At 36.7% G+C, this 26,972-nt stretch overlaps 1 protein-coding gene across 2 annotated transcripts in view; it reads left to right on the forward strand.

Annotated features, from left to right (window-relative positions):
• Positions 1-24,908, forward strand: part of LOC145689822 (U6 snRNA-associated Sm-like protein LSm2) — a 34,997-nt gene extending 10,089 nt beyond the window's left edge. For both annotated transcript variants that reach the window (XM_081764035.1, XM_081764034.1), the window contains exons 2-4: positions 10,722-10,789; positions 15,061-15,151; positions 24,390-24,908. In XM_081764035.1, the coding sequence (XP_081620161.1) occupies positions 10,722-10,789; positions 15,061-15,151; positions 24,390-24,518 (288 nt within the window). In that variant the 3' untranslated portion in view covers positions 24,519-24,908. The remainder of the gene's footprint in view (positions 1-10,721; positions 10,790-15,060; positions 15,152-24,389) is intronic.
• Positions 24,909-26,972: the final 2,064 nt, after the last annotated feature.

Raw genomic sequence — 26,972 nt, forward strand, 5'->3', positions numbered from 1 at the left:
AATTTTTAAAGTTGGAGAATATAAGACTTCGAAACTGCTACTAAAAATTTATGAATGACATAGCATTCTTCATTCTTGCGTGTGAATAGATACTCTGCCAAATATCCAATATACCTTTTTAGGGACGTTTGGAAGGGGGGAAGGGGACTGCCCTATCGGAGACACGTCCTTGGCACATTAAAAGTTAACTAACTAACTAACTAACTCTATGGTCTATGGAACCCGGAGGTTCAGTACCGCGTTCACAAAAGCTCTCCACTAACTTCTATCCTTAGCTAATTGCATCCAGTTTCTACTTTGTATTTCTATCTCTGCGAGATCCATCTTAATATTATCCTCCCATCTGCGCCTAGGTCTTCCTAATGGTCGTTTTCCTATGGGTCTACCAGTCAAGACTTTGAAAGCGTTTCTACTTTCTTCCATTCTAGCTACATGACCTGCCCACCTAAGCCTCCTAGACTTAACGACCCTAACAATGTTGTGTAAACCGTATAAACTATGTAGTTCCTCGTTATGAAGCTTCCGCCATTCCCCATTCTCGTTCCTCTTGGGTCCGAATATTCTTCTCAGGATCCTGTTCTCAAATACTTTCAGTCTATGTTCTTCCCTCAGAGTAAGGGACCATGTTTCGCAACCATACAGAACAACAGGCATGATTATCGTTTTATATATTTTAAGCTTCAAATTCCTCGACAGAATTCGCGACGACAAGAGATTTTGAACCGAATAGTAACACGAATTCCCTGCTTCTAGTCGACATTTAATTTCTTCGTGAATATGATTTTCGTCTGTTAATATTGATCCTAAATATTTGAAAGTATCCACTTTATCAAAACTATTATTTAATATTTTAACGCCTCCACAATTTGCCGTATTACGGTCCCGACGCACTTCCATGTATTTAGTTTTCTCTGCATTTACTTCTAAACCCATGTCCCTGCAAGCGTTTAATAAGATCTCTGCATTTATTTCTACTGTTCTCCTATCATCCCCTATTAAATTTACATCATCAGCATATGCCATAACCTGGTGAATGCCGTTCAACTCTAGGCCCTGGTTGCTATCTTTGATTTTCCTTATGGCGTATTCCAGCACAAAGTTAAATAATAATGGCGACAACGCATCTCCTTGTTTCAGGCCATTTTCGACGTGGAAGCTCGTGGACAAAAATTTTCCTACCCGGACTTTACTTTGGGATTCATTTAAACATATCTTAATTAATCTAATTATCTTTCTCGGTATTCCAAGCTGTGTAAGAACGTTGTATAATGTTTCTCTCCTAACCGAGTCGTAAGCCTTTCTAAAATCAATAAATACTTGATGTACCGGGGTATTGTATTCCCACTTCTTTTCGAGTATTTGGCGAATGGTAAATATTTGGTCGATAGTTGATCGATTTCGTCTAAATCCGCACTGATAATCTCCAATAATTTCATCTGCGTATGGGGTCAATCTTGCTAACAGAATATTTGAAAGGATTTTATAGGATGTTGACAGAAGAAAAATGCCTCGATAATTATTACAGTCAGTTTTGTCGCCTTTCTTGTGAATTGGAACAATGATTGACTCTTTCCACTCTTGTGGCAATTCTTCCTTGTTCCAGATAAGGAGAATGAGTTTGTGTATCTTGTTCCACAATTTTTCGCCTCCAGCTAAAATTAACTCAGCCGGAATTTCATCTACACCCGGAGATTTGTGTTTCTTTAATTTCTTTATAGCGGCTTCCACTTCTATTCGATTGGGTTCTGGAATATACGGTTCTGCGGTGTGTATCTCCTTTTCTCCACGCACATTAGTTTTTGGCTGCGTGTTCAGCAAATCGTCAAAGAAATCTTTCCATCTATTTAAGAGGCTATCCGTATCAGTGAGAACTGTTCCGTCAGATTTCTTTAATATATAAGCACGAGGTTGATAGCCTTTCTTAAATTCGCTGATCCCCTTATACATGTCCCGAATATTTTTATTTTTACTATTATCTCCAAGTTCCTTAATTTTAGCTTTCAAAAAATCCCGTTTCTTTGTTCTAAAAGTTTTGGAAGTTTCCCGCCTGATATCTGCGAAATTTTGTGTAGTTATTTCATTCGGATTTTGTAGCCACCGTAATTTTGCCTGTTTTCTCTTCTCTGCTAGTTTAATGCATTCTTGGTCGAACCATGGTTTGTTCCTACGTATTTCCGCGTGTCCCAATTTTTCTATTGCTGAACTTTTAACGCTATCTCTAATTTCAATCCAAGTATCCTCAACACTAGTGCACTCCGAGTCTTCTAAAACCGAGAATCTATTCGAAACTTCAATCTGGTATTCCTCTCTTACCTGGCTCTCTTCTAATTTCTTTAAATTAAATCTCTCCGTTTTCGGACATTGAGTATTACCTTTATTCAACGATAATCTCTCCCGTATTATCGCTGCTACCAGGTAGTGATCAGTCTCACAATCAGCCCCTCTAAACGACCGGACGTCAATTATGCTAGATTGTCTTCTTCTATCTACTAAAACGTGATCAATTTGATTATGTGTTTTTCCGTCTGGTGATGTCCAAGTGTATTTATTAAAAGTTACAAAACACAAAAGGAAATACTTCTTTCCTGTGTGCTACGCGTTGAATGGGGGTATACTTACTTTCCTGAACTATGAATTTATTTCAGCATAACATGTACTCTTACTTCCTTAGGTGCAAATTAGCATAGCACAAGAACTAATGTGCATTAAACACGAGGTAACTTGTGGTATGTGGCCACTAAACACAAGAATGCTATCTAACCGAGTTAGGGCAGGAGGACAGCAGGTGACCCCGAGGAGTTCGGCCCTTAGGGAGATGTCGCGTCAGCGAAGGTAGGGAAAAGAAGTGGGTTTTGGCAGTGGTATGTGCTTCAGTAGTAATTGTCATAATTTCATACTAGTAACGCTGCACTTTTAAACATTTACAGCTTCTGTATACTCTGCTAAAAATAGCATGTAATAGATGCATCTTTCATTTCCACTCACTCCATTTCTCCGTCATAAATCACTTGTAATGATTTTACAGATGTAACCCTACACTTGTGAAATACAGTTGTATTACTTTGTATTTAATTTTCTCGCCTGGGGAAATTTTTGCTTCATAAATATGTCTTTTCATGCAGAGGATTGAGTTTTGCATGTAAATTTTCCAAAATATTTGTATGCCAAAACTTTACCAGGATCTGGAGTACTACGTGGTACTGAGCACACTTTCCATTTTGTACATGTATCTTATATGTTTAACACCCCGATATATTTTGATTACTTGTACAATCCTATTGCAAAATCAAGTACAAAACTTCTTCCGTAGATTTTGTAAGTTTATGTCCTTATGGTATAGGATACCAGCCAAAATTTGTCCCAATTCACTACATTTCTCTCACTTGCAACTCCCTTCTTATTACTTTTCGCTTAAGATTATATACTATATCCCTCCATTACTGCACCTTACACACCCTAAGATCGTTAATAACACAATGGGTTTGAAACATTATTCAGATCATGCTCTACTGCTTCCTCACCTCTTATCACCTGAATCCGCGAGCACATACAGTCCACAATTTAACTTACGTTTTCTCCCTTATTAATCACTCTACAGTAATGATCTTCCTAACGTTTGCTACTCTCATTCTAAGAATTCGTCTGATTCTCTTAATTTCTCCGTAAATTTTGTATTTCGGGCAGTTAACTCGTACTTACCTCCACGGTTTGTAGAGATCGGCTTTTTTGTTTGTTTGTTTGTTTGTTTGTTTGTTCAGGTTAGCTTATGTTAAATTAGGTTAACTTAGTACTTACCCTCACCTACATTACATTTTCGTAAGATGAGCTTATTTCCGCTTTTTTTTTTTTTTTTTTTTTTTTTTTATTTATTTGATATTTGATTTTGGCCCCCAAATGCAAAACTATAGCAACTATAACGAGGGAAGATTTCTAGCGTTCAAGGTCAAATTTAGATACACCACTAGAAACAATTCGTGAATAATTACAATTCTACTTGTGGCCAAGTTTAAGCACACCATATTTTGCAATATTTACAGTTCAGTTTCAATACTCTGATTGAAACATGTTCATAAAGAACAAATTTCTGCAGGCGGTAGAATTAAATAGTAAGTAATACAGCTAGCTGTATTTTCTTTACAAGTATAGGATTATTAGTGAGTTCATATGAAAGATGACTGTCTTAGATACTAATTTCGGGTATTATTTCGTTTCTCCCCCAAATCACTTGGTAGTGGCTCTGGCCTTCTTGGTGGTGATTCTGGTTCGTTATTTGTAACTATGATGTAGTCATGAGTATAAATACAGTGCGGTCGTATGGCATAAAGCACGAACCAACATGTGCTAGATTGTCACTAAAAGCACAAACTATCTAACAAAGAGTCAGGACAGGAACGCTAAAGGAGCCCCAGCGCTAGCGAAGCAATGCGTCTATGTGGAGCAGGCGCGTTAACGGTGGTGGGTATACGCATAAACGAGGGCGTTCACAACGGCTCACTACCCGTCTCACTGCTCTTATAGCCTCGCTGCTGATAGGGACTTTAAACTCAAACTCAACTCAAGATTGGCTCATTATAAGTCACTGTATGCCTCCGGAGCCGTCGATGAATTTGAGGGAGATTCTAAATGCCATCCCTAATTTCGGCTGCTCTCCCACTTTCTTCATTTCATTCATTACTCATCATTAAAGTCATTCATTACTCATCATCACCGACTCCTTTAGCCTAACCCGCATAAGCGTGGGACGTAAAACTCAAAGATTTCATTTTTCTTCTTCCGCACATAGCGTTCCTAGATTGTATCAACATAAACATGTTTTTGTTTTCAACGTTGTATTGCCATTTGTTTTGTTGTTATTTTCATATATCTTACCTAGTATTAATCTTCATTCATTTCCGTCGTTCATTTTTAACTGTTAGCCAGAAATATTTCTTATTTTCACGCATGGCTTGCACTTCGCTACATATATATTCGTCTGTATTGTATCACTTCTCAATATTAGTACCTTCCGACTGTTAAGTGTTGCAAACTACGCACTATTCAGAAATAAAACAATGAATCATTACTTTCTCATGTATCCAACCGACGCCATGAACAACATTCTACCACAGTATTATGGAAATAAGTTTCTGTAGAGAGGATTTGGGGCGGAGGCCCCTATCAAATACATGTCCTAGGGACATAAGAATTGTTGGGTTATTAATTGTTTAATTTTGGAAGATATTTTATTTTTGTTGTTGAGAAAAGTGCTTGCTAGAGTGGAAGTGGTTTGTGAAGTAACTTAAAAACACTGGCCGACGTTTGTAAACTTTTGAAAAGTTACAGACTGGTTCTAATTAATTTTAGGTCGCTGAATGCGAATATGATAGTCGTTTACTGCATTAGCTCGTATTTTTGTGTAACGCATAGTTGCCGAATTTACCATAATAGCTAAATGAGCTATCATAAAGGTTACCGGCCAATGGGCTATATGAGTGCAAAAAAGGAAATCAACTTCCTTTCGACAATTGTCAAGAAAGATAGTAAATTTTAAAAATTCTTAAAATTAAATTATTGAATCAGACTAATATATATCTTCTGTTAGTGTATTAACATTAAAAATTATATCTTGTTGGTGTATTTGAAATGCTGGGTCCTCTCTCTTTACCGTCCAGCAATAGTCCCCCATTATTGCAGGGTTCCAACGTCCTTGATATCGAGTTTACAACGTTCTTATGTCCTGGTGAAACTGTTCTCCCGTTTCGTCGTTTACATCTCCAAGATTTTCTGAAAGGAGTTGAGGTGGGAGTGAAGAAAGTGGATTTTCAAAGACATGCGACATCCCAAAGCTTCATATGCGACCAGTCTCGTAATTTTCTTCTTTATTTTTGCCCAAGAAACCTTTTTGCAACTTTAACAAAAGCACGCCAGGCATTAAACTTTGTTCAAATAATTAATCATGGATCAGGTCTTGTAAAAACTCCTTTTAATTTTCCAGCGGGCCGCGGTGGCTCAGTGGTAGAGCGTTCACCTCTGGTGCTTGGGGTCCCGGGTTCGATCCCAGCCCCCGCCTAATTAACTTTGTGGTGGACAAACACCGTGTGCGTGGGTTTTCTCGGGGTTCTCCCGTTTCCTCCCACTTTGCATTCCACCATTTCATTCATCTCTCATCACCGTCTCCTTTAGCCTAACCGGCATAACCGTGGGACGTAAAACTCAAAAATTTCATTTCATTTTTCATTTTCTATATAGTGTTCAAGCATAGCTAATGAGATCACAGTGACTATACAGCACATTTCCAAGTGTCGGTAGTTTATAGGCCCGTGATTCAGATGATTCGAGAAGTTAGTAACAAATCAGTGAAATATTTGGTCTAGAAATTAATTCGTGCGGGTGGACAAGAGATGGCGCAACGATCGGAGCGTCCCACAGTTCCGTGTATCCACACATGTGTTGCAAACCCCTGTCATCGCGTATCGTTCGTAGTATAGGGCAGTGGATTAAAGCGTCAACAACACCAGTTTGTAGTTAAGTGAACATGGCGCAATTTGTGCCTAATAAAGTGTTTTTGCGGGGTGTCCTGCTGCATTACTTTAACATGCAGAAAAGTGCGACTGAAAGTCATCGTATTTTGGTGGAAGTGTATGGTGACCATGCTCTAGCTGAGCGAACGTGTCAGAAGTGGTTTGCACGGTTTAGAAGTGGTGATTTCGGCTTGGCAGACCAAGAGCGAGCTGGACAGCCAAAAAAATTTCAAGACGAAGAATTGACAGCATTGCTCGAGCAGGATTCGTGTCAAACGCAGGAACAACTTGCAGCAGCAATAGGCGTTGATCAAACAACAGTCTCCAAACGCTTGAAAGCCATGGGAATGATTCAAAAGATGTCACATTGGGTTCCACATGAATTGAAAGACAGAGACGTTGAAAGACGAAAAACCATTTGCGAATTGCTGCTTCAACGACAGAGCAGAAAGGGGTTTCTGCATCGAATTATTACGGATGATGAGAAGTGGATCCATTACGAGAACCCTAAACGAAAAAAGGCCTGGGTGAAACCGGTGAACCAGGTCCATCACAACCAAAACGAGATATTCACTGTGCAAAGGTTATGCTGTGCATATGGTGGGATATGAAAGGTGTGGTGTACTATGAGCTGCTGCAACCGGGTGAAACTATGAATGGAGAACGTTATCGACGACAATTAATGCGTTTGAAGCAAGCTCTGGCCAGAACACGACCAGAATGGGAGAACAGACATGATAAACTTATTGTTCAACATGATAACGCTCGCCCACATGTCGCAAAACCGGTCAAAACCTATTTAGAAAATGTCGGATGGGAAGTTTTACCCCACCCGCCGTATTCACCAGACGTTGCTCCTTCGGACTACTACTTGTTCGATTGCATGAACAACGATTTGATTGGACAGCGGTTTACTTCTTCAGAAGATATCGAAACATGGGTCTCTGACTGGATCGCTTCCAAGGATGAGGACTTCTTTCGCCACGGAATCCGTACATTGCCTGACAGATGGGCGAAAGTGGTGGCTAGCGATGGACAATATTTTTCTTAAGGTATTTATGTATTTTGTGTTTGTACTACAGCTTCAATGTGTGCGTACCAACCGCACGAATTAATTCCTAGACCAAATAGTTGTTATTATTTTCAGTTTCTGTTTCTTTATTTCTTTTTTTTATTTAAATGTTGACAATTTTCTCATCTCTAATGAAAAACCATGCAGTGATCTGAAGCATAAGGAACTTAGTATTTTAAATAAGAACAGCAAGTACAACTGTTTTTATTATTATTTTCTTTCTTTCTTTTCTTGTGATATAATGAACATTCCAGTCCATTTTTCTGAAATAACGCAAACGTTTAAGGAAAAATGAAAAATCATTGTAAGTTAGCAATACTGAGAGTAGTAAGTCTTACGAATAGCAGTTGATTCTTCCATAAGAAATTAGTTCATAGCATATTCAATATATTATGGTAATTACTGTATTGTTAAGGAATAGTATGAATACTCGGATTTAAGTAAAAACACATCTCTACATGGGCCAAGATCAGAATTTTAAGAGAAAACGCATACAATCGATGACAAAACACGGGGAGCATGCGCCACTACTTGAAGATGTCACCCAAGGAATCAGGCACGTTAGCAGCTTCTCCGAGTTATTCTGATAATCATAAATAAGGCAAAGCTAAGTCCAGAAAAAAGTAAATAGCTTATCAAGCGATATGAATGTTGTCTTTCTATTGAAGAAAATTAATACTTTAAGTAGTTAGTTTTAATGTTCTCATAGAATAGAATGTACACATTGTCTATTTATTTACTTATTTCGTATGACTGAAGTTACTGTTTGTATGTTCGCACGCTACAAGGTGAGAAAGTACATGAAGAAATATAGCTTAAGGGGAGAAATTATAAGCTGTATCCATGGATTGGATGAAAAACAGAAACGAAATACCTTCTCATATGGATACACCAGCGCTATCTCTTACTCTTTCAGTTGCAATTATAATTTGGAAAATATAACAATTTTCGGTCCCTCTTAGAAGAGGACGAGAGGCTACGGCACGCGCTACAGCAGAAATATTGCGTTAAGCGTATGAAATAGTCAATCAACATCGAGTTACGCTGTTTGTTTTTAAAGACTGGAAATCTTTGTGAAAAACATTGTAGTCCCTAACCCTAAAAGCTTATATTTTAATATGGGATTGTTAAGATATGAATTACTTCAAAGAGGATGCGTGATAAAACCCTATATTTCTTCTCATGACAAATAAATTCTTACACAGGTTTAGGACTGAACCCGTACTCGTCGTAAAATCTGTGAATAATAACAGTATTAATGTTTTTAAGAAGTATATTAATACAATTTAATAATGATAATGTTCATGAATGCTGATAATAAAGAACTCATGAATGCTGATATTCACAACTGATAATAAATGTAAACAAGATTAATATCAATATAACGTGCGAAACATTCCATGTCTTTTCTCTTATACTTGAAGTATTCACTCGTGAACCTTTCAGTATGATATATTGGTGCGATGAATACATTGTACTAGATACGCATAACCATTACACTTATACTGCAAAGCGTTTATTTTCCCATAACTAATTGACCTATTATTATTATTCACTTTGTCCTCCAAAGGTAATTGAATATTTTATTACATTACATACAAGGTTGCTTGGACTGGGCAAAAGTGGAGAGAGAATTCGAGTACATAAGACACTGAACGACTAATAGTATACTTTACTCTGTTGGTTGGCAGCCATCGACTATCCGCTCCCGCGGACCCGTGCAATAGAGAAATAGAGTCGAAGATCGAACGTTTTGTTGCGGTTCTGAATCCTTACCAACAAACTGTTTCTTGCTATTTATTAACATTTTGTTTTACTTTAGGAGTTAGCGTTGAAATCGGAAATAGTAGGTTTCCTGCACTTCCGGTATGAATAGGGGAATCAACTTCTTGAGCTCACTCTCTCTTGTCCTTTGCTCTATGGAAATTAATGCTGAAACCGAGAGTAGTAGTAGGTTTGTATTATTTCCAGTTTTAGAAGAGAGATTATATTGGAGGTGGGAGATGTTATTCGGACGCTCAATCGGTTACAGAAAATCGCTTCTCGGTACATAGTTATTACCGTGTTTGCTCTGTAATGATCAATGTTAAAACCGGAAATTCTTAGTTTCTATCACTTCCGGTAAGGGAGGTGGCGGAACCTATTGATGGGACGCTAAATCGATTCAAGAAGTATCTCGTGGTATTGCCCCGTGTTAATAACGACATTGTTAAACAGGGCTGTGAAAATAAGCAAAAAGTTTGCTTTTTTTTTTACAATGATACCAACTTTAATTTCCCATAAATCCTGTAAATAAAGTGTAAACAGCTCTGCATTACTGGTGCATGTAGTTTACTACCATGTAAGGTATTGCACATAAACACAGGCATTTGTTGTTTTATCTAGGAAATCTGTGACACGTTAAAAAATGAGCTTTATAAACGGTGATGTAAAAAAAAAATGCTGATTTTGACATTTTATATATCCGAATATAAAATGGTCATGCCGTTTTCAACATATTACTTCATTACAACGATGCATATATTTATTGCAGAAAAAGTTTCACCCATGTAACGTAATTAGTACCCGAGTTCTTGCTCATTGCAAACTTACAAAAATCAGTGTTCAGCAAGTCACGATGAGGACTGCCTCACTTCTAAGCCAATTTCTCAGGAACTGGTAGAAACAGGAAAATGAAAACTTACTAGCTTTCTTACGAGGGATGTAGGTACCTGTGTGCCAAATTTCATCAAAATCCCAAATGGTTGACTGGGGATTTTTTTCTAATTTCGGTGATTATATATGGACTGATCCTATCAAGAATTTAGAAAGGTGATCAGTAGCAAGTTAAAATAGTGGCTGTGATTTTTAACTTTTTTGTGAAAAGAACCAAATTAAACGGTATGAGAAGTCAACATTCTTCAAATTTAAAATTGGCTGATGAAACCAATGTCTGTGGCGTCGTTACTCAAATGATACGAAATTAAAACATTTAAAGAACATGAGCTGATTGGTGAAGTGTTCTGATGACGTAAGTATTTATAAATAATGTAACACAAGGTAACTACGTATATTCTCAATTTATAAAAAGAAATAACTAAAATAAGTATACTACTTAGTGATTAACGCTATAGGCTATATTACATACTATATATGTATTTTTTTTTCAGTTATTCTATTCATTCTTCAAATCTTTGGTGGGGAAGGACGTAGTAGTGGAGCTCAAAAATGATCTTAGGTGAGTTGTTTCTAATGTTTGGTGCCATTCTTTATTCTAAAAATACCTTATCAATATGGCCTGTATCTTGTTTACGTTAAAATAAAATGCTTTTAAAAAATAACTGTTCTTAACCTATGATCTACTTGGTAATTTGTGTTATGTAAGCTTACAAACAAAATTGAACTTCTACTGAATGGTGCTAAATCTGGCTTCGGAATTACGTATAAAGTAAATCAAAATAAAATACAACCAAAACAGCTGCTTATAACTACTGATTTTTGTTACAGTATTGGTAATATATTTACCTCATCAGATATATAATGTGTGTCCTGAAGCCAATGATATATCGCGAACACTGTAACAAAGATCATTAGTTGTAAGCAGTTGATTTGGTAACATTCTGCTCATGGATGCTATAGGATATATATTGAATATAACTAGTACTAGCTCTTTTCGTATTCCTAAGGAAGTAGTATCCAATATTTCGGATACTGTCGAGTACCCATTATCAAGGATCATAAAGTTTTAAAACATATTAAGTAATAATATCTTCACATGTCTAAAGCTTTAACTTCAGTGGAGATCTTCGATTAAAAAAAAAAAAAAAAAAAAAAAAAAGAGTGGAACCTTTAAACATGTGAAGATCTTAGCAAAATATACAGAGCATTACAAACACTAATAGACTGCTATTAATATCAGTAAGGTCCTGAAATACTTACTGATATTTAAATAAAAACTAAATAAAAACTGAAATACTTACTGATAGTTAAATAAAGGCTGTTCAGTGATGAGTGAATCGGTAAGGAACAGTGAACTTCCCTTTTCTAATCAGTTCTCTGTATACAGAAACAGACGACCGTAAAATTCGTGGGGAGGAGTGTTAGTGTGTATTAAGAATAAATGAGCCAGAGGACGAAATAAATGAAAATAACCTAACCTAGTACGTGAATGTGAAATTGTTTGCACCGAGTAAGTCTGGCTAAAAATAAAAATTTGTCTGTAGGATATTATCATTATCATTTATTAGTTTTCAATTCAACATAGGTAACCAAGAAAGTTCTCTCACTTTTTCATCCATCTTCGAATATCGATATGTCATCTAAGACGTACCAAGAAGATAAAAAATAATCCCCATCAGCATCGACAATCTTCTGCCAACGTTTTGGAAGACCACGGATTCCATCACGTTAGAACTTGGTGAGCCGTGAAGCGAAGAAGGTATCAAGTGAATTTTGCACCTCTACTAGGGATTTAAACTGGCGTCCGCTAAGGTGATTGTCCAAGGAATGGACCAGTTGATAATCAGACGGTGCAATATCCGGGCAGTATGGTGAATGCAAGTTTCCCATTCAAGGCGTAGAATGGTGTCCAGGGTCATCCTAGCCACGTGGGGCTTAGTGTTGTCCTGTAACAGGAGGTTGCATTTGCAATTCAGAAGTACTGACTCCAGAGTTTTAAGTTTTTCTTACACGGCTCAACTGCTGACAGTATACAGTTGCATTGATGCTCTGACCAACTGGTAACAGTCCCCGATGCACGATGCCGCGAGCAGTCCACCAAACACACAGGTCTTTCTTCTGGTGCAGTACTGCTTTCGGCTGTTTTGGAACCGGTTCATGAGATGTTAACCAATGATGACGGCGCCGTGGAACTTGGTACAGGACCCACTTCTCATCACATGTCAACACCCTGTCGAGAAATGTCTCCTTCCTCATACGAGACAGCAAAGGAACACAGATGTCTTCTCGCCTTGCCTTCTGGCCCGGCGTCAAATCATGTGGGACCCATCGCTCCTACTTGTAGTGCTTCCCAAGTTGATGGAGGTGCTGCCGAATGGTTTATTCACTCACATTGAATTGTAGTCCCAGTTTCTCACATGTCTGGCCACTGTTCGTCTCTTGTTTGTCTCAATTGCTGCCTAAAAGATTTCATTTTATAGATGTGTTGGTCTTCCGGCACGTGGTGCGTCTTTGAGTGCTTTGTAACCGTCCTTAAACTTGTTAAACCACAGCTGCTTTGTCTGCGTAGTCACGACACCCTCACCAAAGGCCTGGCATATCTTCCGCCCCGATGCATCTGCGTTTGACCCCAATTTGAACTCGTACAGCATACACGCCCTTATAGTGCTATGTGGAGGTCCGATGTTCACTGTCCTAACGCAAGCTCACGGAGTAACTGAACTGTCACAAGGTAGTATGTTGGATATATCCACATCAACAACTGACTTTCGCTTTATCTCCATTCGCATTCAACTCACGGTGTTAGGGCCAATGGAACCCAGATCTCCAACTTCCTTGGTTACCTTTATGTTTCCGTAAAGTAAGCGGGGCTTTTGTATCTCGAAAGGCTATTGAGATGCTTTCTTCACAGATGAAATCATATTCGAAGTGGACACGGATTGTTTATAGTCAGCTTCCATTAATATGGTTTGTAGTCCGTGTTTATCAGAACCTAAGAGATGCCCAAGAGAAACGTCCAGAACTTTAACTGTATGTCAAATCGAAAGAGAACCGTTTTACCTGATGAAAAGGTAATAATATACTGTCTTTTATTGCAACAATAATTCCTACGATGGTATGTTACTGTAATAGATGTCGGTTCAATATTTCTTTTTCTGATTTTGTATTGCAAACTCCTTTGCGATGCCAGTTGATAAATAAATAAAAGTAATGTATTTCTGATACAAATCTAGAATCAGAACCAACAATTATCATTTTAATGTTGTATATGTCGTACACTCTTGAATAATGTTTTGTCTTGCCTTACGTTAAGATACTTGATCTGACTGATAGATCATTACTCGCTATGATTTTTAGCGTTTTAGCGTTCCTTCTTTTGTCTACCATGTATTTTGTTGCAGATGGAGCGTAATGCGAAATTAGTACCTTTGAAAGAAACACTGGGATAATTGGTAGAAATATCACCTTTCCATTGTAGAATTAACATGATTCAACAGCTCAGTTGACATTCAATATAAATTTGCACAAGCTTCTTTAGTTTCACATTCTTCTCTAGATGGAATTTCTACTTAGAAGAGTTTTGGTTAGTTTTGATGTGGGATAATCACCCACAGCTGCAAGTAATTAGTCTATGCTCTCTTGATGCATACAGCTTACGACTTGACTTCACTGACACTCTCAACAGGACTAAGACAACCTCTATAGCTGACTGCTACTGCAGATACAAAATCTTTGTTCTCCACACCATGGAAAACTTCTTCTTGTTCACTTAGTGTCGTTGTTAATATGCGTTAAAACATTTAGAACATAGAAAATCATCATTGGAAACATATTGAATTCGAATCTTGAAATGAGCACTCTTATTCCCAACCTGCAGAGAGTCTGTTTTTTGCTAGTCTTGTATATCACTCTTTTATGAATACGCAAATAGTCAGTACATTTCACTTCCTTTCGCCTCAGTCAAAAGGTATTTCAAACTCAATTCTTTTCAAAAAAATCAATCAGCATGATCCTTTTAAGAAAGAAAGAAAGAAAAAAAACTTACAGGTACTGTTGAGTCATATTTTGTGAACTGCTCTCTCTGTTTGCCTGTTGACAACTGAACTGGAAATTAATGTGTCCTCCCTTCTATATTTAAACCAAACAATACAGAATTACCTGGATGGTTCCGTAATGTTGTAGAAGAATAAAAACATTTCATTTATCGTTTTTATTCTATTATATTGACCGAGAATAGATTCTTTACAAAACCATTCTGAAAGATTCCAGAATCAAAGTGGCATGTTCTCCTTCTCAAGATATATATTCCCGGTAGAGGTCCTGTATTCCCGGTAGAACTTCTGTAATATTCTTAGAATTTTTGGAATAGGTATTTTTGAAATTATTTTTTTTAAATAAGAAAAACTCCACTTAAGACAAAGTCATTAGTTACGGAAGTTAAAACTTGAATATTGTTTATAAAACCTATTAAACTTAAAAGTGAACTGGAAGTGCTTCTTTTCAGGAAATGTAGGTACTGATCAACGAAAAAAAAGAAGTACTTTTTTGGGGAAAGAATATTTTTGATACTTCAGAAAGCTACAGCACGAAAACTTGGACATACGTTTCCAAACGATGAATATGACTTGAATCAGTAACTTATCTTTGAAATAAAACTAAAAGCAACAAAACAGCTTAAACCGTTCCAGAGATAGAGCATTTTAATATTTTGCCGCAAATCGCCCGTGTGAATAAAATATGCTGTTACGGTCTATCATTTTTAAGAGTTATCGACATAAATGATTTTGTCGTTCACTTATTATATGTATGTTGTTTTCTTTTTATTTTCAGTATCTGTGGAACTCTGCATTCTGTAGATCAATACCTGAACATTAAGTTAACGGACATCAGTGTAACAGATCCTGAAAAATACCCACATATGGTAAGTGTTGCCAGATAATCCTATTATTCTGATTCTGAGGTCTTTAAGGCAAATATCTTTTGATATTAATGTATTCGAAAAGGAAACCATATTTGGTTTGGTTTTCGGATACTTTTTACCTCTGAAAAAGTTCAGTTAGATTTTATTATAATTAACCAATATGCTCTAGGTATCCTAATCGGATTATTTTGTTTCCAGTATGGTTACGATAAACAGTCCTGTTGCCTTCGACACTATAACACTACTTTTCTTTCGCTATTAAAAAAAAAAAAAAAAAAAAAAAAAAAAAGAGAGAGAGAGAGAGAACGGCAAAAAATTATATATATGAAATAACAACTCCTTACCCCAGATCTTGAAACAACAGAACAAAAAAGAGTGTATACTTAAAGTTCTGTATTTTCGTTAGTTATCTAATATCTAAAAAGTAAACTAAGATTTTACATTTACAGCGAAGATCTCGTTCTACAGGAAAGGTGTAGGAGTGCCTGCGATGGACAACAGCAAGAACTAGTAGAGTACCGGCACAACCAGTGGCGAAAGGCAACGGGAAACCATCACTGTATATTTCCCAAGCACACGGAGCATGAGAATAGCGATTTTTATCTGAATTACCCCACGTTTTTAGAACAATAAATTGAAAATCTCATACAGCAAAAGCTGTCATCTTCACGGATTTTGGGGGGCAGAGAAGTTGCATAGTTATTGACAGGCAATACAAATTGGAGGGTGGAACGTCAAGTAGGTAAGCTAGAAACTCTGAAGAGAAAGAGCCAGTGACTGAACATAAGTATAGTGGGGATCAGCGAATTAAAATGAAAAGAACAAGATGATTTCCGGTCAGTTGAATGTAGAATTATTAACTTGGGTACTTATTTTACTTTACTTTTATGGTTGGTTGGATTATAGATTAGTGTCCTTTTCAGCACCGAGGATATGAGAGACCTGGACGTGTAGTTTAAGATGGAATCCGAACCACCGTGATCCATTAAATTTTAGTAGCTGTCCCAGTGGGAATCGAACTTGGGACCCTTCGCACTAAACACGCGCGCGTTAGCTATTAGATTAGTGACAAGAGCACTTTATTTTTTCTTTCACCGATTAAATTTTCTAAAGTCTGCGGGGTTATTGGTGTAGAAGAAAAGTGGAACTGTTATTTTGAACATTGCGTACTTGTATTGTGTTCTCTATTATCCTTACTTTTCTTCTTAAAGTGGCCTAAATTTATTGGAGTTAAAAACTTGTTTATACTCTTGTAAGTGCTACCCCCACTCTTACACGGATGTGTATTTTATCATACCCCAATAGGTTTCTCCAAAACAAAAAAAAAAACGTAAGATTTTCAATTTTCTTACACGCTGTGGATAATACTGAGGTTATAGAACACAACCCAGATATATGATGTTCCAAAAACATGGTTGGCTGGTTTAAACCAAGTTGATTTAAATCTTGGTTTAAACCAACTGTATATATATATAAAACTGGTTTAAACCAAAAAACGAAAAATGTTCGTAAAAGTGTAACTATTCGTAAAATCTTGATAAACACACATTTGTGGGTTATCGCGTGTCACTCCCGTATATTATTCGTATTATATTCAGACCTAAATTCCCCATTCATCACTCAAAGAGATTATACTACAAAGCAACTTTTTTTTTTTTTTTTTTTATAAGTTTATGAATGTTTCTTTTGTGATTTTTTTTAATTTGTTATTATTGTTATGCAATTGCAATCAAAGAAAAATTCTAAATATTGTTTTGCTTTAATAATATTTACAATTGATAAAATACATCGAAATGCCGTACTTTTGGGGGGGGTCATACAAACCCCACGAGAAGCATTTACTAAAATCAGAAGTATCTTTGGTATATATTTATGTATAAATGGGTCAGAGCCAAAGTGCACTTAAATAATTCGTATCTTTATTCATGGTGCCTTCCATTTCAACTCAGGCAAAAAAAAAAAGTAAAATTGTACCATCACCATCTCAGATATTGTTGAAACTTTTTTTATAGCAACTAGACATGTTTTTAAGAGACCCATATTTTTTTGTTTTGTCGAAAAAAATTTTCCCGCCAAGTAATGGGCCATCAAAGACAGGGAGTACAATTTATGAATTGTAGAAGACATGGAAAATGGTCAACTTCGGAGCCTCACCATTCGGCTATGGAGACAGGTAGAGTTATAATTCTTGTTGTGGTATGTACATAGGGATATAAATAAACTATATTTTAATATAGTTTGGTTTGCGCATGCGTATCTTTTTGTACATAAATTTACAAATGAACGTCAATTTATCTGAAAAATCGAAGTTTGCGAATTTTTTTCGACCACTTCCGGTTCGAATTTTAAAATTCTGTTTTCGCGGTTGGTAAGACCTAGCTACCCGCTTTCCGGGGAAAAAAAATGTATCGCTTCTGTGTGCAACCGTTTTGTCGCAAAAAATTCGAGAAATTGTAAAATTTTCAAAAATCGCCATTTTCTCGAAAACATCATCTTTTAAAATTCTGAAATTTTGTCAGATGGTTCAACTTTACATGAATAATAAACATACCAAATACCATTCTCGATCAATGCTTCATAAATTAACTGCAGCCTTTAAAAGTTAGCGAAGTTTCGTTAACTTTGATATCACAGTTAGCAACACTGGGAACAATAAAAGTGCAATGATTTGATGATGTTTGTGGTTCACATTAATTAAATGAAGAATAAAAGGTTTTCTTGACTGTTTTTGTCATTATTTTGATCAAGAAGGCTCTCTGAAATAGTAAAATGAGCCTCCCCCTACTCCTACGTTTTCTTAAACCGAAATAATCTGAGGTGGAAATTAAGATTACGAAACGCACAAATTTCAAGTTCATTTACTTTAAATGGTCTTCGGAAACAAAATTTCACTGATTTATTTTTATTTATTTATTTATTTACATGGACCAATCATTTGCTTGGTTGGTGTCTTCTTCGCTAATAGCATGTAACCGTGCAGGTGCTCCAATAGGTGTTGGCTCACTCTCAACTCGTCCAGGAGTGGATCTAGGGGAAAGAAACTTTTTATTTTATATATAAATAAAACCGATCTCAGAGTTTGGAGCTCTTAAAAGTAGCTCTAAGTAGGAGTATTACCCCCCCCCCCCATTCCAGAAGTCCGTCCTGGATCCGCCCCTGCGTAGCACATTGTCGATAGTCACAAATGCTAAAGGTCCATGTGGAAGCATAAACAGCACTTCAACTTCACGTAATTCATGATTTATTCATAATATTTCTGCTACGCACCACTGGTTATCATAGATATATGTATGTAACAAAAGTTCCGTTTTGCAGATTTCTTAAATCTACACTTTGAATTGCAGAAGTTCGATTTTGGGGGAAGCATGAAATTTGTTCATGGTGATCCGTTACTGCCATAAAAACTTCGCCATTTTACTCAAGATGGCAAGAGAACTTTTATTCAAGATGACTTCGTTGAATACCAGTTACCGGTCGCATACCTTCCCTTTTTTTCTTCCGGAAGTCGTCGAATTCAGTTCCAGGCAACAAAACGAGAGTAATACCCGGAGTTTGTACTTGTACTATACTCACGAATTCTTCTGCGGTTTTAGTGGGGGCGCGGTGGCTCAGTGGTAGAGCGTTCACCTCTGGTGCTTGGGGTCCCTGGTTCGATCCCAGATCGCGCCGTGTGGGCTTTGTGGTGGACAAACACCGTGCTCGTGGGTTTTCTCTAGGTTATCCCGTTTCATCCCACTTTCTGCATTCCACCATTTCATTCATTTCTCATAATCACAGTCTCCTTTAGCCTAACCGGCATAAACGTGGGACGTAAAACCTAAAGATTTCATTTCACTTTTTTCTTCTGCGGTTTTAATACTGTGTATCTGTTTTTGCCTAAGGTTATGCCACGTTGCCACATTCTTTACACCTCACCTCCCCCTCAATACCGTCGCAGAGACCCTTGCATGGCCGGTTTCACTGCAAAACCACTGCTTTATCGGACCTGTCTCCATCTCGAACATCTGAAAACGATTTTTAAATGGGATGCAGCATCATCAGAAATCACTGACACGGTTTGGGAAATTGTAGACACTTATTTTCTCGTATTCAAACCTTTTTCTATAAAATATATTTTCGCTTTTCTTCGAGTATTTTTAGATTCTTGTCTATGGCTATGAGTACATGAGCCGAATCGTGTAATGTTTTATCGTCGTTTATTACAACAAAACTGTCAGTTATTTCATATTCCGGTGATAACTCTGAATTTCACTTTGCAGAATAATAGTCCAGTTTTCACCGAAGTCCACATGAAGTAAAATAGAATGCGTATCTTGAAATTTTATACGGTGCTTTTCGGTAGCAATTAATCCTCTTTGGATTTTCTTGATGTAGTCATGAATTACAATTCTTACAGTTAAACCAGCAATGTACGATACGACAACAGAAATTGGCACAGTTTTTTAACGAGATTATTGTTTTCCCATATGGCATACGTAACACTTTTATTTTCATCAGGATCAATAATTAAAGACTCCACATTTATTCCTTCCACTCCCGGACATTCACAACATTCTTGAAGAAGACAGTAGTCATTTTCTACGGATCATACTACTAAAGGAAATAGGTCACTCATGACAGCTTCAATACAGGCTCCACCTTTGATTTGTAGCAACGCAGTAGCAGCTAACTTAAAATTTGCACAATACACACACACATACACAATTCCCTCGCAGGTTGCGGACTGACCCACTTTAGTCGAATACTTTAAAATTCCGAGTGACCCATTCTTATGTTGGGATTGTTCTGTTTAAAAAGTCAGTAAATTTCTTTGGAACGCGTAAGAAAACGTTCCGAATTTTTTAATTTTTGTCCTTTTTCGATCACTGTAATGACATCGCACTTAATTGAGACTTTGTCTGGAGCATTCCAAATCATCACTGAGGTAATAGCTCAGGCTTTTTGTAGATCATCAGAATTTATTGGATGGCCATTTCAAGTAAACTTAAAATTTGTGTGTTTCGTAATCGTAATTTCCACCTCAGATTATTTCGGTTTAAGAAAACGTAGGAGTAGGGGGAGGCTCATTTTACTATTTCAGAGAGCCTTCTTGATCAAAATAATGACAAAAACAGTCAAGAAAACCTTTTATTCTTCATTTAATTAATGTGAACCACAAACATCATCAAATCATTGCACTTTTATTGTTCCCAGTGTTGCTAACTGTGATATCAAAGTTAACGAAACTTCGCTAACTTTTAAAGGCTGCAGTTAATTTATGAAGCATTGATCGAGAATGGTATTTGGTATGTTTATTATTCATGTAAAGTTGAACCATCTGACAAAATTTCAGAATTTTAAAAGATGATGTTTTCGAGAAAATGGCGATTTTTGAAAATTTTACAATTTCTCGAATTTTTTGCGACAAAACGGTTGCACACAGAAGCGATACAAAATTTTTTCGGAAAGCGGGGAACCAGGTCTTACCAACCGCGAAAACAGAATTTTAAAATTCGAACCGAAAGTGCTCGAAAAAAATTCGCAAACTTCGACTTTTCAGATAAATTGACGTTCATTTGTTAATTTATGTACAAAAAGATACGCATGCGCAAACCAAACTATATTAAAATATAGTTTATTTATATCCCTATGTACATACCACAACAAGAATTATAACTACCTGTCTCCATAGCCGAATGTTGAGGCTCCGAAGTTGACCATTTTCCATGTCTTCTACAATTCATAAATTGTACTCCCTGTCTTTGATGGCCCATTACTTGGCGGGAAATTTTTTTTCGACAAAACAAAAAAATATGGGTCTCTTAAAAACATGTCTAGTTGCTATAAAAAAAGTTTCAACAATATCTGAGATGGTGATGGTACATGCTCTGCCTGAATTGAAATGGAAGGCACCTCATTTTTCTTACTGATATGCGAATTAAGTCGTTGTATTTCTTTAACTTGGACTAATAAAAGTCGTAGTGAACTAACTTGCACTTAATTAGTTCTTCTGTACTCTGCAATATTTTAAAATTGTCCATATGTAATTCTGTGTAATGGTTTCACTTGTGCAACTGTTTATGTTTTTGTCCTTCTCAAATGACTCTTGACAATTTGACAATTATATTAAATGTAAAGATCAGTACAATGTATTTTTATGGGGAGTCCTTCGTGAGTGTCGGCAGACGTATCACATTTGCGGCCAATTAGTCCCGGTTTCGAGTTCAAATGGAGGACAATTTGTTTCGAATGTAAGTGGAGAAACGGATTGGATTCCGCTTTAAGCTTATGTGACGCTTTCCAGCACAACCCGGTTGTTGCATAATAACACAAAATTAAAACAAACTTATTTCTGTCCATATGTGATACAAATGCATAGAGCAAATTATTTAAACAAAAAAAAAAAAAAAAACTGGTTTAAACAAAAAAAAAACTTTTTTTTTTTCATTAAAAACCATGGTTTTTGCTAACCCTGTCCCACTGAAGACTAAAAAAAAAAATTTAAAAAGTGGGAGTCGAAATTATCCGAAGAAAAAGTAACCGTACGAAAGCCAAAATAAAATAAAACTTATCATTATATTTATTTAATATTTCGGTTATTTTTCATCATATTTGAATGAAACGAAGACCATTATACTCCGCGTGGTACATGAATGTTTTCAGTTGTAGTTAGTGGCCTGCCAATAATGGCTGATGATTGATACCTTCGTAAAACCGATCCTAAGTGTAGTATGTTTTGATATGTAATGAGCTGACACAAGGGAATTCAAATAATACAAACAGTAAATGCGGTATATCTGTCTACTACAGTCTTATCTTTGGATTAGAATAGGTCTCGAAAAATGTTCTTCTAATGTAAACGCGCCAGTTCTGGAGATTAGGCTCCACAATTATGCAGAGTCAAAACTACAAGATGTGTACCTGAGCCTGCGTGTTTTAGCTTTAATTTGTAACTAAACAAATAATAATAATAATCACTGGTCTGACAGTCCTTTGCAGAGCTGAGCCTGCTCCAATGGCATTTGTTACCGACTGGCAGAATAGCATTCAGCCTAACAACGAACACGCTTCGCCCTGTTTCCAACAGACGTGTCAGGAACTGTCTGTACCTAATAGTCATCACGTCGTTTATTCACGCGAGTGGATGGATGGACGCCGATAATTGAAGTGCATCGGCTGAGAATCGAACCTGGGTCCAGTATTTTAACAACTGGAGTACGGATTACCCATTTATAATTGCGGTATAAAAAGTACAAACTTATCTTTTTAGTATACAGGCAGATAACAGCGATTGAAGGCAGTACAATATGTGTTTTATGCCTATATACACGTTTTGTGGTTTTAGCATTGAAATGCCAGTTGTCCACTGTTCTGGATGGATGAAAATCCTCTGAGTCATCCATGTTAATAAAGGTCAAATTAAGACTGGGCAACCTATTGATGACGGATTGTTCGTTATTGGTTTAATTAAATAAATCCTATGGGAAATACTAACGTCAAAATATATATAGTCAGCAAATTCATGTTTCCAGTTGATGCTGCGCCCGGGAATTTTCGAACCCCGAATTAGGGTACAAAGCTCCGGGAAAAGAAAAAGGTTTTAATACTAGAACTCGCTGACGACATACCCACAAAGAAATAAATAATACCGTTTGCATTTCTAAATAAGTTATTTCAAATAGACAGTCTGATCATCTATTTACCTTTTGAGCGTTAAGAGTACATGGCATCTCGCTCTGTTTCCAAGAAATTCACGAGAACTTGTTACTCACGTATATTTTGCAATGTTCATATTCACATTGAAGCTAGGGGGCGTAGTGGCTCACTGGTAGAGCGTTTACCTCTGGCGTATCAGGTACTTGGTTCGATCCCCGGCCAACTTTGTGGTGGAAAACATCGTGCTTGTTTGTTTGTTTTCTCGGAGGTACTCCCGTTTCCTCCCACTTTCTCATTCCACCAGTTCTTGCTTTAATCATCGTCTCCCTTACGAAGAAACATTTTCTGCTGTCACACGAAATGTGGAACGAGACTATGGTCAATCGATTTGTGTTGTGAACACGAAAATCCACAGGCACGAAAAAACCCTCGATCGCAACCGTTCCGTACTTATAGGGGACACTGCCAACACAACATATATGGATAATGATACGAAATATGGCGCAAGTTCGATGAGATGCGTAGAAGCGCAGTTAAACATATATTACAATGTGACATTACATTCGACAATACTCTAACAATTGAGGACAGAGGAGGAGGGCTGATAGCATGGAGAATAGCGTATGGGAAACATTCCGTAGAAGGTATGAACACATACGATCCGGACTTGAGGGGAATAGCATAGTAATATATCATGGACATAGTCAAGTAAATGGATGGAGAGTAGAAAGGCAAGGGAGCAACGACCCCCACCTTCCTAAACTGATCTTTCAGCGTATAGTGGTGTATTAGACTTTGCAGTGCATTCACACAAGAGCGTATATTGTTGTCTTACTTTTGTCATAATCATCATCATCATATGAGAATATGATGCATACAACAGTCTATACAGATCGGACATTACGAGGGGAGGAGATCCAGACCCTACGGACAATCCTCTCCATAGCTCTCTTTCTTCCACTTCTGCTTCACGGTGTCGTCTACAGGCTCTCTATGGTTTGTGATTGATTACTTGACCATGTATTATTACTGTACCATTCCCCTGACGTCTTGCTTCTCCGTTTTCCTCAATTATATGACCATTTTTACTTGCACTTACCCGCACCCTCCTCTGTCGTTATGTGCTACGCCTTTGCCCTCACTTGTCAGAGTACTGTTAAATATAATGTCACATTGTAGTGTATGCTGTGTTTCTATGCATATTTTTATCGAACTCGCGGCATATTTCGTCTCATTATTCACAACGTGTTGTGTTACCAGTGCCTCTACTTCTCCCCATAAGTACGGAATGGTTACGATCGAGAGCTTTTCCTGTCTATGGATTTTTGTGTTAAAAAGTTCCCTTGTTAGCCCAACAGGCATAATAGTGGGACGTTAAACTCAAAGATTTCATTTAAATTTTTTCACAGTCAACCTATACATGCCGTATAGTTATGTACTTGTAAGTGAGCACAGTGTAGAAGCAAAGATATCATGAGGCCGTCCACTTATTGTACATGTCTTATAGGCTTCACAAAAGTATCTTACTGTATGTGTGTGTTGTAAGTGTTAATATCAATTGTTCTGTGGCACTTTTCCAACTGTTGTGTTTCTTATTTTGCAGTTATCTGTGAAAAATTGCTTTATCCGAGGCTCTGTAGTGCGCTATGTCCAGTTGCCGGCTGATGAAGTGGACACGCAACTACTTCAGGATGCAGCGAGGAAAGAGGCGGCAGCTCAGTCAAGGCAGTGACCTCTACAGAGGACCTCAAAGTCACGCTTGCATTTGTACATAAGTCTCATCTCATCACATTTTTACCTCCGTATTGTTTTATAAAAATCATGTGAACTTGGTTTATTTGGAACAAAGATATGAAGTGTTCATTTGGAGTAAGAGTGCTAAGGATTTTTTCTTTTCTTTTTTTTTCTTTCTTTTTAAATTCATCATAATCTTTCGTATAGTTTCATTAGCACACGTAACATTTTCTTTCATTTAATTTTTGAATTCTAAAATGATAGATTTACGTCATTGTTTCTTGATTGTTATTAGATCTCTGCGAAATAATTTCTTTGTTTAATGTTAATAAAGCTTGTGTTATTTCAAATAATCTTTTATGTATGATTAAAAGAGGTCTTGCAAAAATTCTTATTGGATTCATTATGACTTTTATCCCAAGGAACAACTTGAATTTGTAGTAATAAAACATCTGCCTACTTATAAGTTTTATACAGGAAGTTGACGGATGAAGATAATTGTAGTAAATTATAGGCAAATAGTGAGTGTTGAAATGATTATTGGAGCTTTATCAGTATTTCTGTTGACTAATATCACGGAACGCCAGAAAAATATGAAAGAAATGGTAGAAAAGTGGGAAACAGTTAGAAAGAATTACTAATTAATAATTACTAACCGATTGATTCGAGGCATATTTAATAAGCACTCGTATTATTAATTTATTCGTGTACGTTCCAACGGCTACTTTTCATGGATTCGTGATGTGTGTCTATTGCAGTGTTTTTTACGTCGATTCGTGGACTTTACGATAAATTTCTGTCCGCAGAAATAACATCATTATACTTGATTGACAGGACAGCAAACACAACTCTAAATGTACTGCAAGAATCCCTTGTGGAGAGTAGATGTAATTCAATATCACGTCTTTGTAGTTGGTATGAGTGCAAGCTTGCGTTTAAAAATCATTGTTGCATCATCGAATAACGAAGATTGAAGAGCAGTGGATGTACGAGAGGGAGTAATTTCTAATATTCTGTCATTTCGGAAATTCTAGCTGAGATAAGCCTTTAGAGTTAAAATAACTTGGATCCTCATCCCTGAATTTTGTAACCAGAGACGTTGCAGGAGAACGAGTATTGTGTGATAGTGAAATACATTAACCCTTCAAGTGGATTCTTCTAGTAAATTCAGAGTTTTAATTTTGTGTTTGCTGTCAATGAAGTATATATAAACTCACGAACAGAAAGCTACCATTAATGTGAGTTTGGGATAAAGGTAATACGCACCAAGTATGACGAGAAGTTTTCGTTGAATTATATATGAATAAATGGTTAACTAAGGTGAAGATTGGTATTGTGTTTGGAACAATTTATTATTTTATCGGTTTAAAAAAAAACCCTAAGAAGAAAATTTGCATACATACACGAACGAAATAACAAAGATTGCTCTGGCATGTTGAAAACAAAGAAACTTATTTTAGTCTAACCTTCCTCGCTAAAGGAAAATGTTAAAATTTTTACGGTGTTACAGTTTGTATATTCAGAGAGCAAAAACAGGATTTACACTAACCGTGAAAGTCAGCGAAACGGCTATATTTCCCAGAAGATATGAAGAACACCTCAAAGAATCAATACAAATTCAAAAAGATGATATTAAAAAGGTTATTATCTTTAGAAATAAAGAAGATTTAAAAGCACTAATAAGTGTTAAAGCTTTGAAAGAAAAAAAAAAAAATGAAAAATTCAGTTTGCAATAGAAGAAGAAAATAAATTAGGTTTTTTGGTGGTATATAGTGAAAAAGATAGGCTCAATTATGATATATGTTTATGAGTGTATTAGGATGACCAGATAGTACGTTAGTGTATAATTATTGTTTGGTTTTACTTTTTTATCGTATTCCAAATATATGAAGTTTTACTCATAGTAACTATTTACAGTAAGAAAATAAGCTTATATTTAATAAAAGTAAAAAGTAGAGCATTGGACGGCTTTGGGAATGGCCGATTGAAAAATTATTTTCTTTTCCAAACCTCACCCTAGGTGATAGTGTCGCAGGTTGGAGAAAATTTACTTACTTAGTCATGGAATTACGGGGAAATCAGTCTCAGAATTTCAGAAGTAGAAGATGCGTGTAAAGATAGGAGAAAGATACATATAGGAGTTTACTGCCTGTCTTTTATCCTGCAGTGAGTTCAGTGAGTTAGCAGTATCATTTGCATGTATTCAGTCATTACAAAGTGGGGTGCACTAACTCCAATGGTTTAAAAATAACGCGATGGTTTATTTAAGCACAAACAAAAGCTGTCAGTGGATTTTGGTTGTGTTGGCATAATCCACTGTCAAAGATCTGTTTGGGCATCATATCCTCGATCATCTGCTGCTTACTTTCTATCTGTTTTTGTATCAATTGCATGTGTTTTTAGTTCTTTCCGTGTGAAGTTGTCCTTCGCAGCAGTTGGTGTGTCCAGTAGT

Source organism: Thermobia domestica, chromosome 7 (assembly GCF_964235325.1).
Source record: "Thermobia domestica chromosome 7, izTheDome1.hap1.1, whole genome shotgun sequence".
In the NCBI taxonomy this organism is placed as follows: domain Eukaryota; kingdom Metazoa; phylum Arthropoda; class Insecta; order Zygentoma; family Lepismatidae; genus Thermobia; species Thermobia domestica.